The sequence below is a fragment of the Mandrillus leucophaeus genome, unplaced genomic scaffold (assembly GCF_000951045.1).
Source record: "Mandrillus leucophaeus isolate KB7577 unplaced genomic scaffold, Mleu.le_1.0 Scaffold18, whole genome shotgun sequence".
In the NCBI taxonomy this organism is placed as follows: domain Eukaryota; kingdom Metazoa; phylum Chordata; class Mammalia; order Primates; family Cercopithecidae; genus Mandrillus; species Mandrillus leucophaeus.
Window position 1 is genome coordinate 3721189 of NW_012101809.1, and position 16051 is coordinate 3737239.

General features: G+C 49.2%; 1 protein-coding gene across 3 annotated transcripts in view; it reads left to right on the forward strand.

Moving 5' to 3' along the window:
• Nucleotides 1–10919, forward strand: part of GBF1 (golgi brefeldin A resistant guanine nucleotide exchange factor 1) — a 157305-nt gene extending 146386 nt beyond the window's left edge. For 2 of the 3 annotated variants that reach the window (XM_011977460.1, XM_011977461.1), the window contains exons 30-40: nucleotides 3450–3675; nucleotides 4329–4489; nucleotides 4617–4857; nucleotides 4992–5185; nucleotides 7326–7476; nucleotides 7563–7693; nucleotides 7895–7996; nucleotides 8262–8375; nucleotides 8518–8698; nucleotides 9140–9268; nucleotides 10075–10919. In XM_011977460.1, the coding sequence (XP_011832850.1) occupies nucleotides 3450–3675; nucleotides 4329–4489; nucleotides 4617–4857; nucleotides 4992–5185; nucleotides 7326–7476; nucleotides 7563–7693; nucleotides 7895–7996; nucleotides 8262–8375; nucleotides 8518–8698; nucleotides 9140–9268; nucleotides 10075–10355 (1911 nt within the window). In that variant the 3' untranslated portion in view covers nucleotides 10356–10919. Of the gene's footprint in view, nucleotides 1–3449; nucleotides 3676–4328; nucleotides 4490–4616; nucleotides 4858–4991; nucleotides 5198–7325; nucleotides 7477–7562; nucleotides 7694–7894; nucleotides 7997–8261; nucleotides 8376–8517; nucleotides 8699–9139; nucleotides 9269–10074 lie in introns of all 3 variants that reach the window. The other variant, XM_011977459.1, reaches the window with a different exon arrangement.
• Nucleotides 10920–16051: the final 5132 nt, after the last annotated feature.

Below are 16051 nucleotides of genomic sequence, written 5' to 3' on the forward strand. Positions count from 1 at the left end.
AAAAAAAAAAAAGAATCACTCTGGTATTGAGACTTACTGTCCACTTTGGGAGGCCGAGGCGGGTGGATCACAAGGTCAGGAGATCAAGACCAGCCTGACCAACATGGTGAAACCCCATCTCTACTAAAACTACAAAAATTAGCTGGGCATGGTGATGCAAGCCTGTAATCCCAGCTACTCGGGAGGCTGAGGCAGGAGAATCGCTTTTACCTGGGAGACGGAAGTTGCAGTGAGCTGAGATTGTGCCACTACACTCCAGCCCGGGCGACAGAGTGAGACTGCATCTCAAAAAGAAAAAAAAAAGACTTACTGTCGCCTGGACGCAGTGGCTCACGCCTGTAATCCCAACACTTTGGGAGGCCAAGGCAGGCGATCACCTGAGGTTGGGAGTTCGAGACCAGCCTGGCCAACATGGAGAAACCCCGTCTCTACAAAAAGTACAAAATTAGCCAGGCATGGTGGGGCATGCCTGTAATCCCAGCTACTCAGGAGGCTGAGGCAGGAGAATCGTTTGAACCCAGGAGGCAGAGGTTGTAGTAAGCCAAGATCACGCCATTGCACTCCAGCCTGGGCAACAAGAGTGAAACTCTGTCTCAAAAAAGAAAAAAAGGCTTCCTGTATAGCTACCATAGTCAAGATGATGTGGTGTCGATGGAGGGACAGACACGTAGATCAATGGAAGAGAGTAGAGAGCTCAGAAATAAGCTCAACACAAGTATGTTCAGTGGATTTTTTTATCAAGATGTAAAAACAATTCAGTGGAGGAGGAACAGCCCGTTCAATAAGTGGTGGAGTGATTGAAATCCATAGGAGGAAAAAGCAAATGAACCTTGACCTAAAACTCATACCTTACAGGTAAATTAACTCCAATGGATCATAGATTTAAATATAAAGCTATTAAAACTTCAGAAACAGGAGAAAATCTTCAGGATCCAGAGCTAAGCAAATAATTTTTAGCACGTTTGGCAATCCCGTGGATCTGTCTCCTGCCTCAACACTGTCTGGATGGAACAGATCCAGGGGGGCACTCTCTTTCAAAAAAAATAATAATTTTTAGACTTGACATTAAAAGCACAATCTAGAAAAGGAAAAATTGATAAGTTGGACTACATTAATATTTTTTAAAGTTTTGTTCTATGAAAGCCTATGTGAAGAGGATGAAAAGACAAGCTATAGACGAGGAGCAAATATTTGCAAATCACATATTTGAAGAAAGGTATCTATAATATAGAAACTCTCAAAACACAACAGTGAAAAACCAATCAAATTATTAATAGAAAATGGACAAAACATAGGAACAGATGTTTCGCCAAAGAAGACATACAGAGGGCAAATAGGCACATGAAATGAAGATAGCATCATTAACCATCAGAGTACTACAAACTAAAACCACAATGAGCCTGGGCGCAGTGGCTCCTGCCTATAATCCCAGCACTTTGGGAGGCTGAGGTGGGTGGATCACCTGAAGTAAGGAGTTTGAGACCAGCCTGGCCAACATGGTGAAACCATGTCTCTACCAATAAATACGAAAATTAGCTGGGCGTGGTCACGCACTCCTGTAGTCCCACCTACTGAGGAGGCTGAGGTGGGAGGATCACTCGAACCCAGGAGGCAGAGGTTGCAGTGAGCTGAGATCACTCATGCCACTGCACTCCAGCCTGAGTGACAGAGCAAGACTCCATCTGAAAAAAAAAAAACCACAATGAGACATCACTACCCACTTTTCAGAATGGCTGAAATAAAAAGTAGTGACATTACCAAATGCTGAAAGGCTGTGGAGAAATTGGAACATTCAAAAATTGCTGCGTGGGAATGTAAAATGGTACAGCTACTCTGCTGGCAGTTTCTTATAAAATGAAACATGTAATTACCATACAACCCAGCAATGGTACCCTTGGGCATTTATCCCAGAAAAGTGAAATTTTACTTTCTCATAAAAACCTGTACATGAATGTTTATAGAAGCTTTAGTTGTAATAGCCAAAAACTGGAATCGGCCCAGATGACTTTCAATAGGTGAATAAACTGTGGTACATACATACCGTGGAATACTATTCAGCGATTTAAAGCAACAGACATCTCCTGGGAACTATGCTGAGTGAAAGAAGAGCCAATCTAAAAAGGTTATAGAATATATAATTCCACTTATATAACATTTTTGAAATGACAGAACTTTAGAATTTGAAGACAGGCCAGGCGCAGTGGCTCACACTTGTAATCCCAGCACTTTCGGAAACTGAGGCTGGTGAATCACTTGAGGTCATGAGTTCGAGACCAGCCTAGCCAACATCTCTACTAAAAATACAAAAATTAGCCAGGTGTGGTGGCTCGCACCAGTAATCCCATCTACTTGAGAGGCTGAGGCAGGAGAATCACTTGAACACGAGAAGCAGAGGTTGCAGTGAGCCAAGATCCTGCCTGCACTCTAGCCTGGGTGACGGAGTTAAGATTCCATCTCAGAAAAAAAAAAAAAGAATTTGAATACAGATTGATAAGGGTTAGGGATGGGGACAGGAAGGAAGAGGTGGGTATAGTTATAAAAGGGCAACATGAGTTGGCCATGGTGGTGCATGCCTGTAGTTCCAGCTACTCAGGAAGCTGACACAGGAGGATCACTTGTGCCCGGGAGTTTGAGGCTGCTGTGAGCTATGATCATACCACTGCACTCCAGCCTGGGTGACAGAGCAAAACCTGTCTATAAAAAAAGAAAAAGGCAACATGAGGGATACTGTTGTGGTGGAACTGTTCAGTATGTTGTTTTGTAGTGGAGACATAAACCTACACAGGTAATAAAATTGTAGAGAAATACACACAAAAATGCAAGTAAAACAGGAAATCTGAGTAAGATCAGATAGTATCTTGATTATGATATACTATAGTTTTACATAATGTTACCATTGGGATAAACTGGGCAAAGTGTGTAAGGGACCTTTTTGTATTATTTCTTTACAACTGCATATTAACCTATAATTTTCTCAATAAAAATTTCTATTTGAGGCTGGGTACAGTGGCTCATGCCTATAATCCCAGCACTTCAGGAAGCCAAGACAGGAAGATCACTTGAGCCTGGGAGTTCAAGGCCAGCCTGGGCAACATAGCGAGACCCCATCTCTCCAAAAAGGAAAAAAAAATTAGCCAGGTGTGGTCACACGCACCTGTAGTCCCAGCTACTCTAGAGACTGAGGCAGGAGGATCACTTGAGCCCAGGAGTTTCAGGTTGCAGTGAGGTGTGATTGTGCTACTGTGCTCTAGCCTGGGAGACAGACCAAGACCCTGTCTCAAATAATATAATTAATGTATTTCTATTTGACAAAAAGAAAAGACCAGAGCAGTATCCTAAATTGGGTCCTAGCCAAACTGTCTTCACTGACCTAAGGAGACTGATGGGGAAGAAAACTAGACAGAAAGCTGTGTGCCCACTCCCCACTTCCTACCCTAACCCCACTCCAGGTACTGCTCTCCCTGCGCATTTTGCTACTGATGAAGCCCAGTGTGCTATCCCGAGTCAGCCACCAGGTTGCGTATGGGCTCCATGAACTCCTGAAGACCAACGCAGCCAACATTCACTCAGGTGATGACTGGGCCACACTCTTCACGCTGCTGGAGTGCATCGGCTCAGGTGTGAAGCCTCCAGCTACTCTGCAGGCCACAGCCAGGGCAGATGCACCTGATGCTGGTAAGCCCTTTCCCAGGGAGACTCAGGCTGGCAGATAAACAGTTACACCCCAGGAGTTGGGACAGGAAAACAAAACACAGGTTACTACGTTCAGCAGATTAAACAGCCCTGGCTTCTGCCATTGCTTCCAGAGCTTCCAGTGCCTGCTGGCCAGTACCCATAAGTTAAATAGCATGAGGGCAAATAAGCAATGCAGACGGCTATGAAGCCAGGCTTTCTACTGTCCTGAGGACTGAGTTGTCCCAAGGACTGTTTCCCAGTTTCTGTTTCTGAGCTGTCCTGAGGACTGTTTTCCCAGAATTCTGAGCAGACTTTATATCACTAAATCGATACATCACTAAATCCCAGAAACTGGGAAAACAGTCCTCAGGACAGCAGAAAGCCTGGCTTCACAGCCTTCTGCATTGCCTATTTGTCCTTGCCACCACTCCCTAGAGTGGTGCTATAGCTGCCACTAGATGCCATCAGGAGCCCAGATTAGCCTGCCACCTTATTTGGTCAACAGAGAAGCTGTTCTGGCCATCCTTTGGCCCTTTGGTGACAGAAATTAAAGTAAACCATGCCAGAGAGAGGGGAGGCCAGGCCTCAGCATCTTTTTTCTGAGAGCCTGATCATCCCCACCCTGACTCTGCCCTTCTCCCTGCCTACTGTAGGGGCCCAGTCAGACAGTGAGCTCCCATCCTACCATCAAAATGATGTGAGCCTGGATCGAGGGTACACTTCTGACTCAGAGGTCTACACTGACCATGCCAGGCCGGGCAAGATACACCGATCAGCCACAGATGCCGATGTGGTCAACAGTGGTTGGTTAGTGGTGAGTGATGATATGGGCAGCAATTGAGTCTCCCCTGCTTGACCTGTGGGAAGAATTCCTGGTCCTCTGCAAGGACATTCACATAGGGGCCAAGCCTGGGTCCCCAGCTCCTCTGTGTACTTTACAGGTCGGGAAGGATGACATTGATAACTCCAAGCCAGGGCCCAGCCGCCCAGGCCCTTCACCCCTGATCAATCAATACAGCCTAACAGTGGGACTGGATTTGGGGCCACACGACACTAAGTCTCTGCTTAAGTGTGTGGAATCGCTGTCCTTCATTGTCCGTGATGCTGCCCACATCACACCTGACAACTTTGAGCTCTGTGTCAAGACTCTCCGGATCTTTGTGGAGGCCAGTCTGAATGGCGGTGGGTCAGCTGATGAGGGGGCAGCTGGGGAGTAGCCATGCTATTATGCAGGGGAGAGGCCGAGAGGGGAGAAAAGGCAGGATATCTATGCCTATATAGACACGGAAATGTGACCTGAGTCTGGCTCTGCTCAGGATGCAAGTCCCAGGAGAAACGTGGCAAGAGTCACAAATATGACAGCAAAGGGAACCGCTTCAAGAAGAAATCCAAAGAGGGATCAATGCTTCGTCGGCCTCGAACCTCCAGCCAACATGCCTCTCGGGGCGGGCAGAGTGATGATGATGAGGATGAAGGCGTGCCTGCCAGCTACCATACGGTGTCTTTACAGGTCAGTCAGGACGTAAGTATGGCACCCTTTACTTCCTCTCCTCCCCTGCACCTGATACTGGGAGACTGGGGCGGCCAGGGAAAGCCAGAGCTGAGGGGAAGGGCCCATGTGTGCCAGCCCAGGCCCTGGGCCACCATCTTAACAATATTCCCTTACCTAAAACCTTACCTGTAAGTCTTTATTTGCTTAAATTTATTTATTTATTTGTTTTTATTTTATTTTATTTTTTTTTTTTTATTTTATTAATTTTTATGATGGAGTCTCGCTCTATCACCCAGGCTGGAGTGCAGTGGTGTGATCTTGGCTCACTGCAACCTCTGCGTCCCAGGTTCAAGCGATTCTCCTGCCTCAGCCTCCCGAGTAGCTGGGACTATAGGCACGTGCCACCATGCCTGGCTAATTTTTTGTATTTTTAGTAGAAATGGGGTTTCACCATGTTAGCCAGTATGGTCTTGATCTCCTGACCTCATGATCCACCTGCCTCGCCCTCCCAAAGTGCTGGGATTACAGGTGTAAGCCACCGCACCTGGCCTTTAAATTTATTTTTAAACTAAGGTTTACTTATTTTTTAAGTAGGTTCAAAATATACAAAAGGGTAAACTGATAAAAGTTTCCAATCCATTCTTGTCCCCAGCTGCTGAGTTCCCCTCACTAGAAGCAACCACTGTCACCAGTTTCTTGTCTATCCTTCCAGAGTTACCCTATATCTATTCAAAGGCATATAAAATTAATTCTGTGAGCAGAGTATATATCACTAAATTGATGGAGAACCAATTGCCTTAAATAGAATAACCATAAAAACATGACAAAAGTGGCTGGGCACAGTGGTTCACACCTGTAATCCCAGCACTTTGGGAGGACAAGGTGGGCAGATCACAAGGTCAGGAGATCGACACCATCCTGGCTAACACGGTGAAACCCCGTCTGTACTAAAAATACAGAAAATTAACCAGGCGTGGTGGCGGGCACCTGTAGTCCCAGCTACTCGGGAGGCCGAGGCAGGAGAATGGCATGAACCCGGGAGGCAGAGCTTTCAGTGAGCCAGGATTGCGCCACTGCACTCCAGCCTGGGCGACAGAGCAAGACTCTGTCTCAAGAAAAGAAAAGAAAAGAAAAATGATAAAAGTGAAAATGTATTAAATCTGGCCAGACACTATTGCCCATCAAAGCCTCTGAGCCTGAGGTTTTCTGTTTTAAAAATGAAATTAACAGCCAGGTAGAGTGGGTCACACCTATAATTCCAGCACTTTGGGAGGCTGAGGCAGGAGGATCAGTTGAGGTCAGGAGTTCAAGACCAGCCTGGGAAAAATTGTGAGACCCTGTCTCTACAAAAATTAAAATGCAAAAATTATCTGGGCATGGTGGCACACATTGTAGTCTCAGCTACTGGGGAGGCTGAGTAGGTGGGAGGATTTCTTGAGCCTAGGAGATCCAGGAGGCAGTGAACCATGACGGTGCCATGCACTCCAGCCTTGCACAGAGCAAGACCCTGTCTCAAAACATAAGAAATAAAATTGGGCCGGGCATGGTATAATCATACCTATAATCCCAAAACTTTGGGAGGACTATTGCTTGAGCCCAGGAGTTCAAGATCATCCTGGGCAACGTAGCAAAACCCCATCTCTACAAAAATACAAAAAATGAGCTGGCCGTGGCAACACACAGCTGTAGTTCCAGCTACTGACAAGGCTGAGGTAGGAGGATCACCTGAGCCCGGGGGTTTGAGGCTGCAGTGAGCCGTGATTGTGCCACTGCACTCCAGCCTGGGTGACAGAGTGAGACCCTGCCTCAAAACATAAAATTAAATTAACAACATGAGGCTGTCTCTGTCATCAGCAGGTGTGAAATACAATTGAAAAGAAAGTATCTTTCTCACTGTGAATCAGGATTGTGAAATACTCAGTCCACCCACCTCCTAAGTCTTTCTCTCTCATGAGAAATCTCTGACTTGGAGAGTCCTTTGCAAGGACTGGAACAACCAGGAAGTCAAGTCAAGGGAAAGAGTAGCAAGTGGGTGAGGTATGGCATGATTGGTGCTAGGGCCACCTTGAGGACTCAGTCAGGGACAGTGAGTGGGAAGGGGGAAAGGCATCCACCAGACCTAACCCCACTCATGTCCTGCCCCCTCCTGTGATCCTAGTTGCTAGACCTGATGCACACCCTGCACACGCGGGCAGCCTCTATCTACAGCTCATGGGCGGAGGAGCAACGCCACCTGGAGACAGATGGCCAGAAGATCGAAGCTGATTCTCGCACCCTCTGGGCCCACTGCTGGTGCCCTTTACTGCAGGGTAAACCAGGAGGGGCAGAGGTAGGGAGTTTGGGGAGCATCAGGATCAAGATGCCTGAAGGATCCTGACCCTGCTCTTGCTCTCAGGTATTGCCTGCCTGTGCTGCGATGCCCGGCGCCAGGTACGGATGCAGGCACTGACCTATCTGCAGCGAGCACTACTTGTACATGATCTGCAAAAGCTAGATGCCCTGGAATGGGAGTCCTGTTTTAACAAGGTGGGACTTCCTACTGGTCTTAAGATAAAGTTCAGATCCTAAGAAAAGGAAAGCCAGGCAGCCTGAAGAGCCCTTAATGTGAGTCTTCAGCCTGCATCATACCTTCCCTTCTGCTCTGTGCCCATCCAGTTCCTGGCTTCCTTGCGGCAAGGCTGCCTAGCTGACCCTCATAGGGAGACATTGCACATTTACCCCCACCAGGTGCTGTTTCCTCTACTTACCAAGCTCTTGGAGAACATCAGCCCTGCAGATGTGGGCGGGATGGAGGAGACCCGGATGAGGGCTTCCACACTGCTCTCTAAGGTACTGCTCACCACCCTACACCCACCCTCTCTCCCATACCTGCCTTTTCGCAAGGAGGGAAACCAGGGCTTCTGGCAGGACCTCAGATTCATTGTAGGTGCTCACAACCCCCCAGCTATGGACACTAGGCCGGACCTGGGGACCCGAAAGGATTCTGAATCTTAGATCAGAGATTCCTCTATCTCTGATCTAAGATTCTCAGCCTCAGAGAGGGGTCCAGAGGCTCCTACAGTCCCCTCAGCTGAAGGGGGCTGGTGGGCTGTAGGTGTTCCTGCAGCACCTGTCTCCACTGCTGTCGCTCTCTACCTTTGCGGCCCTCTGGCTCACCATCTTGGACTTCATGGACAAGTACATGCACGCAGGCTCCAGCGACTTACTGGTATGTTCCACCTCAGCTCGGCTGCCTGCCTCCTGTCCCACCTGCTGGAAGGACTTGCCCTTTCCCCCTTGGTAGCTACCTCCCTTTACCATACTCTCCCATGCCCTCTTTCCTATTCTCATGGTCCCACTGCCACCTGCAGTCAGAGGCGATCCCTGAGTCTCTGAAGAACATGCTTCTGGTGATGGACACAGCGGAGATTTTCCACAGTGCAGATGCACGGGGAGGTGGCCCCTCAGCCCTCTGGGAGATCACCTGGGAGCGCATTGACTGTTTTCTGCCTCACCTACGAGATGAACTCTTCAAGCAGACCGTCATCCAGGGTAGGGGGCTCAGCCCAGCTTTATCAAAAAGAGTCCCCTGCCTGGGCGCAATAGTTCACACCTGTAATCCCAGCACTTTGGGAGGCCGAGGTGGGTGGATCACCTGAGGGCAGGAATTCGAGACCAGCCTGACCAACATAATGAAACCCCATGTCTATGAAAAATACAAAAATTAGCCAGGTGTGATGGTGGGTGCCTGTAGTCCCAGCTACTCAGGAAGCTGAAACAGGAGAATCGCTTGGACCCGGGAAGTGGAGGTTTCAGTGAGCCGAGATCACAGCCTGAGTGACAGAACGAGGTTCCGTTTCAGAAAAACCAGAGAGTCCTCAAAGCTGAATTTATTGTCTGTGCCCTGGGTGGGTAGAAAGGCTATTGGGTAGCTAGGGCTCTGCTGGAAAGAAAGCACTAAGAAGTGTCATTTCGATTCTCTACCATCTCCAGACCCCATGCCCATGGAGCCTCATGGCCCAAAGCCTCTCGCCTCAGCCCATCTGACTTCTGCTGCTGGTGATACCAGGACACCTGGACATCCACCTCCCCCAGAGATTCCATCTGAGCTGGGGGCCTGTGGTGAGTCTCTCTGGGCTAGCCTGATAGGCACTGAGTAGCAAGCAGGGGGCCTAAGAGGAGGCCCAACGGGGCATGGGAATGCTGCTGAGCAGGGGCTGTGAGCCGAGGGAAGGAGGCCACTAGAGAGTCCTGTTGCCGCTCTTCCCATGACAAATGGCAGGACCATAAGCTATGAGAACTATGCAGTCTTCAGGCTTGGGAAGAGAAAGCTGGATCAGGGACTTGGAATGAATTTTCAGAGGTTTCCTTTCAGAGATTCGAGTAGAGAGTAACCTGAAGGCCAGGTGCAGTGGCTCATACCTGTAATCCCAGCACTTTGGGAGGCTGAGGAGGGCAGATCACCTGAGATCAGGAGTTTGAAACCAGCCTGGCCAACATGGTGAAACCCCGCCTGTACCAAAAAAAGATACAAAACTTAGCTGGGCGTGGTGGTGCACACCTATAATCCCAGCTACTGGGGAGGCTGAGGTGGAAGGATCGCTTGAACCTGGGAGGCAGAGGTTGCAGTGAGCTGAGATCGTGCCACTGCACTCCAGCCTGGGTGACAGAGTGAGACCCTGTTGCACCAAAAAAAAAAAACACAAAAAGTAGCCTTGCAAAGGTGGTAGAAGGTAGATATAAGGTAGCTGAACATTGAAATGAGTTTTGAGGGGAGACTCCCAACTTTTTAGGCTGGTGGAGGGCGGGGCGTGTTGTTTACAGGAACAAGGAGGAACAAAGATTCTATAAGCAGCCAACTGGGCAATGTGAGAGTTGTCTTGTGCCAATAAGGGAATCTGACTGTGGCCACCTTGCTTTCCCTACAGACTTTGAGAAGCCCGAGGGCCCCCGAGCCGCCAGCAGCAGCTCCCCAGGATCACCAGTAGCCTCAAGCCCCAGCAGGCTGAGCCCCACCCCCGATGGGCCTCCACCTCTGGCTCAGCCCCCACTGATCCTGCAGCCCCTGGCCTCCCCACTGCAGGTGGGCGTGCCACCCATGACTCTGCCCATCATCCTCAACCCTGCGCTCATCGAGGCCACCTCACCAGTGCCCCTCCTGGCCACACCCCGCCCCACAGATCCCATACCCACCTCTGAGGTCAACTAAGGCAGGTCACTCAGAGATCAGGACCAGTGCTTCCCACCAGGCTTTCCTTGACCCCACTTTTGGCTGTCCTGCGGGCCACAGGCTCTTCAGGCCAAGTCAGAGCTGCTGTTGCTGCCACTTGGATGGGGACCTGAAAAAGAGAACGTTGATAGCCCCAGCTAAGACCCCCAATCAGCTGTGGGACCTTTTTCCTCCTCTGTGCTCCATTCCTGGAGGTTCAGCCTGGGAGTGCACTCAGCTGTCATCTGCAGCCTCTGCCTCCAGCCTGGCAGCTCTGGGAGAGGCATCCGTGTGCCAGCCCTGCAGTGCCTGCCCACGGTCAGGCATTGAGAACTAAGCCCAACCACTCTGCACTTTGTTTTCCACTCCCATTAGCCCTGGGCCACCTCCTCCAGTTCTTCCTCTTTTACTAATTAGTTGGTCAGTTTGGAGAGTTGACTGGCACCATGGAGGGTAGGCAGGTAGGGGCTGGGTGGGGGACTGCCCACAGGAGCATGTACATATGGAAAAACAGAACAACAATGGACTTTTTATGATATAATAAATGTCTTAGTACCAGCATCATTGTCTCTCCCTCCGGTTTCCTTCTTGAGCTTGTGGGTCAGGGCACTATGTTATCGGGTGTGCAGGGCTTGGGCTTGGTGTGAGCAGAGGCTGAGCCTACCTACCACCACCACCCCCTCCCCAACCCCGCTAGATGCTAGGCCTGGGGTCAGGATTCCTTCACCACTGCTGACCCCTGCCCTGCCACAGGGTGCACCCTTGTCATCACAGGTGTGCCCCGGGGCTTGGGCAGTGGCTCGGACAATTGTCATCTTCCCTAACTGTTCCAAGGGAGACACGAGACAACCTGTCCTGGGTGATAGGGAAGAGGAGTGAGGGCTGAGCTGTAGTTATTCATAAGTCTTCTCTCAGACACGTCTCACCATCCAAGAGTGCAAAACAGCCCTTGGGGTTTCAGATGAGCCCAAGAGTTCGAGGCTGCAGTGAGCTATGATTGTGCCACTGTACTTGAGCCCCCCTCTGTCATCCAGGCTGGAATTCAGTGGCACAATCATAGCTCACTGCAGCCTCAAACTCAGGTTCAAGCAATCTTCTCACATCAGCCTCCCAAGTATCTGAGACTAAGGTGCGCACCCCTACACTTGGCTAGTTTTTTGTGTATTTTTTGTAAAGACGGGGTCTCACCATGTTGCCCAGACTGGTCTTAAACTCCTGGGCTGAAATGATCTTCCTGCCTCGGCCTCCCAAAGTGCTGGGATTACAGGCGTGAGCCACTGCACCCAGCCCTGGGAAGGATATCTTGCCCACAGCTGCAGTCATGGGTTTGGGGCCCAGGGCATTCATTTTGACCCCAAACTGAAGAGGGGTAACTTTTCCCGGCCCCACAAACCTCAGACCTCACTCACTGCAGCATGATTACAGGATCCCCTCTCCTCCTTTCCCTTGGCATCAGGGTAATACAGGTGGGCGTGTGTATGGGCAGGCTGTGTGGTTCCTGCAGGGTGGAGGTGCTATGGGTGTGTGATACTGTGAAATAGATATTTGGTCTTCACCCTGTTTCCTGGCATAACTCTTAAAATCCTTAAAATCTCCAAAGTGATGTCCTTTGATATATGATTGACTGACAGCTGGCAGTCCCTATGTAGCTTCTGGATGGGGGCTGGTCACCAAAGCAGAATTAAAGGGTTGGAACTTTCAGCCTCAGCCCCCAACCTCCAGGGAGGGAAGAGGTACTGAAGGTTAAGTTGATCACCAGTGTCCAGTGGTTTAATCAACCGTGCCTATGTAATGAAGCTTCCCTAAAAACCCAAAAGGGCAGGGTTTGGAGAGCTTCCAGATAGCTGAACATATGGAGGCTTACAGGAAGGTAAACAAGAGTGCATCCTGTGCCCAGAGGGTGGCGCACCACAGCTCCATGTGGACATCACTCCCAGGCTCTGGACCCTTTCAGACCTCACCCTATGTATGTCTTCATGGCTGGTTATTTGTATCCTTTACAGTATTGCCTGTAGTAAACTGGTAAGTGTGTTTCCTTGAGTTCTGTGAGCTGCTCTAGCAAACTAGTTGAACCCAAACGCAAGAAGGGGGTCACGTGCAGCGCAATTTATAGCTGGTCAGTAAGAAATACAGGAAAAACCACTTGGGACTTAACAATTGGCATCAGAAGTGGAGGCAATGACTGGGCACCATAGCACATGCCTGTAATCCCAGCACTTTCAGAGGCGAGGCAGAAGGATCCCTCGAGGCCAAGGGTTCAAAACCAGCCTGTGCAACATAGCGAGACCCTGTCTCTATTTAAAAAAAAAAAAAAAAAAAGGCATTTTTTTAAAGAAGTAGAGTACAGTCTTGGGGAATGAGCCCTCAACCTATGAGACCTGGCACTATCTCCAATTAGATAGCGTCAGAATTGAATTGGAGGCCACCCAGCTGGTGTCCACTATAGAGCTGATTGCTTGCCTGGTGTGTGGGGGTTTTCCCACACACACACGTTTGGTCACAGAAGTCTTCTGTGTTGATTGTTTTTGAGTGAGAAAATAGAAACACTTTGAATGTGTTTTCCCCTCCCATGGTGGGAAACAAAATTCTGGTTAGTAAGCTTTCCCAAGTGAAGCATCCACATCATCTTGGCTTCCTCCTCCACAATGGTGCCTTCCCTTCCCTGGGGCACAGAGAACAGTGTGGCCCTGTTGTACTTCCAGCTGGCCTCCATTACGGAGAGTTAAGGGCACTCACCCCCTGCACTGGGGCCCAGCTGGCGGTATGATTCTCCAGCACCAGGCTTCCCTTTGCTCAGCACATCCACATGGCTGGGCATTTGGACCTGTGCAGCGCCTCCCTCAGTGTAGAAAAAGGCACCTCAGAAGTGGGAATAACCTGATGTGGAAAAATACTGATATGAAACCGGAAGCTCTTAGGCTAATTTCTCCCTCTTCCTTCTTCCTCAAGTCCAGGCCATGCCTGATTTGCATGCTAACCAGAAGCCTTGCCCAACCCTGCCCCTGGGAAAATTAGGAGGGGCAGAGAGCCCTGTGTGTGTGCAGAAAAGCCTGCAACTACAGCCAGCTAGATGCTGGGGCATTTGGCTTCAACTATGGTGTCTCTCTTCTCCCATCTGAGCCCCACAAGCTCTGCCTTTAGAAGCTTCCATGTGTTTCCCTATGGGAGAAATAGTGTTGACTGCTGCAAATAAGTCTGAAGGCCACCCTATGAACAAAGAAATAGGACAGCTCTAATGTCCCTTATAAAACCTATCTCAAAAATTAGGAAAGAAGTGGGAACAGGAGTGGAGTAGGGTGCAGTGGCTCACGCCTGTAATCCTAGCACTTTGGGAGGCTGAGGCAGGTGGACTGCTTGCCCAGGAGTTCAAGACCATGCACCTGTGGCCACGCTACTCGGGAGGCTGAGGCAGGAGGACTGCTTGAGCCTGGGAGGTCAAGGCTGCAGTGAGCTATGATGGTGCCACTGTACTCCAGCCTGGCAACCGAGCAAGACTCTGTCTCAGAGAGAAAAAAAAAAAAAAGGCTGGAGCAATTGCAAACTGGCCCACTCCCTGCTGGGAAGCAAAGAAAAACATTTGCTGGAAGTTGCATTCTGTTATTAAAAAGTAGCTGAGGCCAGGTGTGGTGGCTCACACCTGTAATCTCAGTACTTTGGGAGGCTGGGGCAGGAGGATCACTTGAGGCCAGGAGTTTGAGATCAGCCCGGGCAACATAGTGAGACCCCGTCTCTATTTTTTAAAAGATTTCAAAAATATATTTAAAAAACAGAAGACCAGCTGATATGCGTGATTTGTATTGTGGACAATATTGTCTCTCAGAAAGCAAAGGAAGCTGCAAGAGGAACTAATAAGTAAGCCTTAATTCTGACCAACAAAGAAGAATGGCTTGGTGATGTGGAAGTAACCAAATCCTGGGGGAAAGTAATAGCATAGTCTAGAGGGAAATGCTGGTCTTAATGGACATCTCCCACCAGAAATCCAGGATGGCAGATAAAGTCAGGAGGAAAGGTAGAGACGGTTCCATGACTTAAGACCCTAACATAGAGAACTGGCATTGCTAGAGCACCTATATGTGTCAGTATTGAGTGCCTTGCTCAAACATTTTATTTTTATTTAATGTGAGGAGGGGGATTTTGTGTTTTTTGGGCTTTGTTTTTTTTTTCTGAGACAGAGTCTCACTCTGTCACTCAGGCTAGAGTGCAGTGGTGCAATCTTGACTCACTGCAACCCCTGCCTCTTGGGTTCAAGCAATTTTTGTGCTTCAGCCTCCCAAGAAGCTGGGATTACAGGCATGCACCACCACAACTGGCTAATGTTTTTGTTTATTTGTTTTTAGACGGAGTCTCATTCTGTCACCAGGCTGGAGTGCAGTGGCATGATCTCGGCTCACTGCAACCTCCGCCTCCGGGTACAAGCAATTTTCCTGCCTCAGCCTCCTGAGTAGCTGGGATTACAGGCGCATGCTATCATGCCAGACTAATTTTTGTATTTTTAGTAGAGACGTGGTTTCACCATGTTGATCAGGCTGGTCTCGAACTCCTGACCTCATGATCTGCCCGCCTCGGCCTCCCAAAGTGCTAGGATTACAGGCGTGAGCCACCGCACCTAGCACCTGGCTGATGTTTTGTACTTTTAGTAGAGATGGGGTTTCACCATGTTGGCCGGGCTGGTCTGAAACTCCTGGAACTCAGGTAACCCACCCACCCTGGCCTCCCAAAGTGCTGGGATTACAGGTGTGAGCCACTGCACCCGGCTGTTTTTGTTTTGTTATTTGAGACAGGGTCTCCCCCTGTTGCCCAGGCTGGAGTGTAGTGGCACAATCACAGCTCACTGCCGCCTTGACCTCCCAGGCGCAAGTGATCCTCCCACCTCAACCTTCGAACAACATTTTAGAGGCATTTTCTGCACTTACAGATGAGGCTATATACAGGTTCAGAGGCCAAGTCATGGAATTTAGGGAGCTGGGAATCAAACCCAAGTCAGTGTCACTCTAAACCTCATGTTCTTTGATATGACACTTCTTCCATTCAGAAGTAGTGATGGTGAGGCCAGGTGCAGTGGCTCACACATGTAATCCCAGCACTTTGGGAGGCCGAGGTGGGCGGATCACAAGGTAAGGAGATTGAGACCATGCTGGCTAACACGGTGAAACCTATCGCTACTAAAAATACAAAAAAAAAATTAGCCAGGCATGGTGGCACACGCCTGTAGTCCCAGCTACTCGGGAGGCTGAGGCAGGAGAATCACTTGAACCTGGGAGGCGGAGGTTGCAGTGAGCCAAGATTGGGCCACTGCACTCCAGCCTGGATGACAGTGTGAGCCTCTGTCTCAAAAAAAAAAAAAAAAAAAAAAAATTAGCCAGGCGTGGTGGTGGGCACCTGTAATCTCATCTACTCAGGAGGCTGAGGCAGAAGAATTGCTTGAACCTGGGAGGCACAGGTTTCAGTGAGCCAAGATGGCACCACCGCACTCCAGCCTGGGCAAGAGTGCAAGACTGTGTCTCAAAAATAATAAATAAATAAATAAATGTAGTGGTGGTGGTATAGAAACCCTCCAAAGCTAAACACATTTTCTATAGCTTCTCATGTGAAATAAAAGGCTAAGCACCTGAGGAAACAGGTTATTACCTAGTGAGCTCAGAGTTTAGTAAAGTTTATAAAAACTGGAAACAGATGCCCACAACCAAGAAAAATAT